The sequence below is a fragment of the Monoraphidium neglectum genome (assembly GCF_000611645.1).
Source record: "Monoraphidium neglectum strain SAG 48.87 unplaced genomic scaffold scaffold00477, whole genome shotgun sequence".
Classification (NCBI taxonomy): domain Eukaryota; kingdom Viridiplantae; phylum Chlorophyta; class Chlorophyceae; order Sphaeropleales; family Selenastraceae; genus Monoraphidium; species Monoraphidium neglectum.
Genome location: NW_014013151.1, coordinates 25705 through 26802, shown reverse-complemented (window position 1 = coordinate 26802; position 1098 = coordinate 25705). Strand labels below are relative to the sequence as shown.

General features: G+C 72.8%; 1 protein-coding gene across 1 annotated transcript in view; it reads right to left on the bottom strand.

Moving 5' to 3' along the window:
- Positions 1 to 1098, bottom strand: part of MNEG_3695 (hypothetical protein) — a gene marked incomplete at both ends in the record, with an annotated part of 6979 nt that overhangs the window by 617 nt on the left and 5264 nt on the right. Inside the window, 2 exons of the mRNA XM_014047834.1 lie at positions 134 to 258; positions 523 to 763. Of these exons, the coding sequence (XP_013903288.1) occupies positions 134 to 258; positions 523 to 763 (366 nt within the window). The remainder of the gene's footprint in view (positions 1 to 133; positions 259 to 522; positions 764 to 1098) is intronic.

Below are 1098 nucleotides of genomic sequence, written 5' to 3'. Positions count from 1 at the left end.
CTCCTCCTCCTCAAGGATCTGCTGCTCATAGCTGTGGCCCCCGCCATGCTGATGCCCCCAGCCGCCCGCGGCCGGGCCCGGCGGCGGGGCCGACGGGCGGCCGAGCGCGTCACGGCCGCACCAAACGGCCCACCCCGCGGCGCCGGGCTCGCCGACGCGCGGCGCGCCGCTCTCCCAGAACGCCGCGAAGAGGCGCAGTAGCGCGTGGGGGCCGCCGGGCGGCTCGGGCGGCGCGAAGCAATGGAACTCGAGCACGGCCTTGCGTTAGTAGTGGTGAGTCATAGCAGGAAGGAAGGCAGGGCACACGCATCGGGTGACGGGGCGTGCTTTTGGGGAGCGTGCCCTACAGGCTGCGTCTTGTTGCGTACAACTGGGCATCCGGTCACGCTTGATCCCAGAGTATGAACGGCTCAAGCCACGACTGAGCTGCAATCCAGTTGCCGTGTGGAGAGCCACCACCACCGCCGACCCCGCACTGCCGAATCTAGCCCTGCCGCCCCCGCCCCGCGCGCCCGCGCCCACCTGCAGCACGCCCACCGCCGCCTCGGTGCACCCCGCGCCCATGAGCGCCCACGCCAGCGCCAGCACCGCCTGCGCCGCCCGCTCCTCCGCGCCCGCCTCGGCCGCCGCCTCAGCCTCAGACGGCTGGTGGGGGCGCAGGCGGGCGCGCCGCAGCCGCGCGAGGTCCGAGGTCAGGCCGGACAGGGCGCGGTGGAAGAGGGCCTTGATGTCGGCGGGCTTGAAGGTGGCAAACTGCGACATCCTGGGGACGGTAAGTGCGGGAGTCAGGATCGTTTTATTGGGGGAGTTGGCGGCGGAGGCGGCGCAGCGGGCGCGAAAGAGGGTCTGTGGGCGCCTGCTTCTGAGCGGAGATGCGGAGAGAAGCAGGAATTGCGGTCATTCAGGCCTGCGTCACTCCTGAGGCCGCGGGACGGACGCCGACTGCGGTGCGGCGCCGCCAAGGCCGCGTCAGCGGTCTGTTGGCGCTGTCCTCCCTCCTCTCTGTTCCCACCACCCCGCGCCCCCGCTGCAGGCAGCGGCCCCGCCTGCGGGCAGCGGCCGTGCCTGCAGGCAGCGGCCCCGCCTACAGGCAGCGGC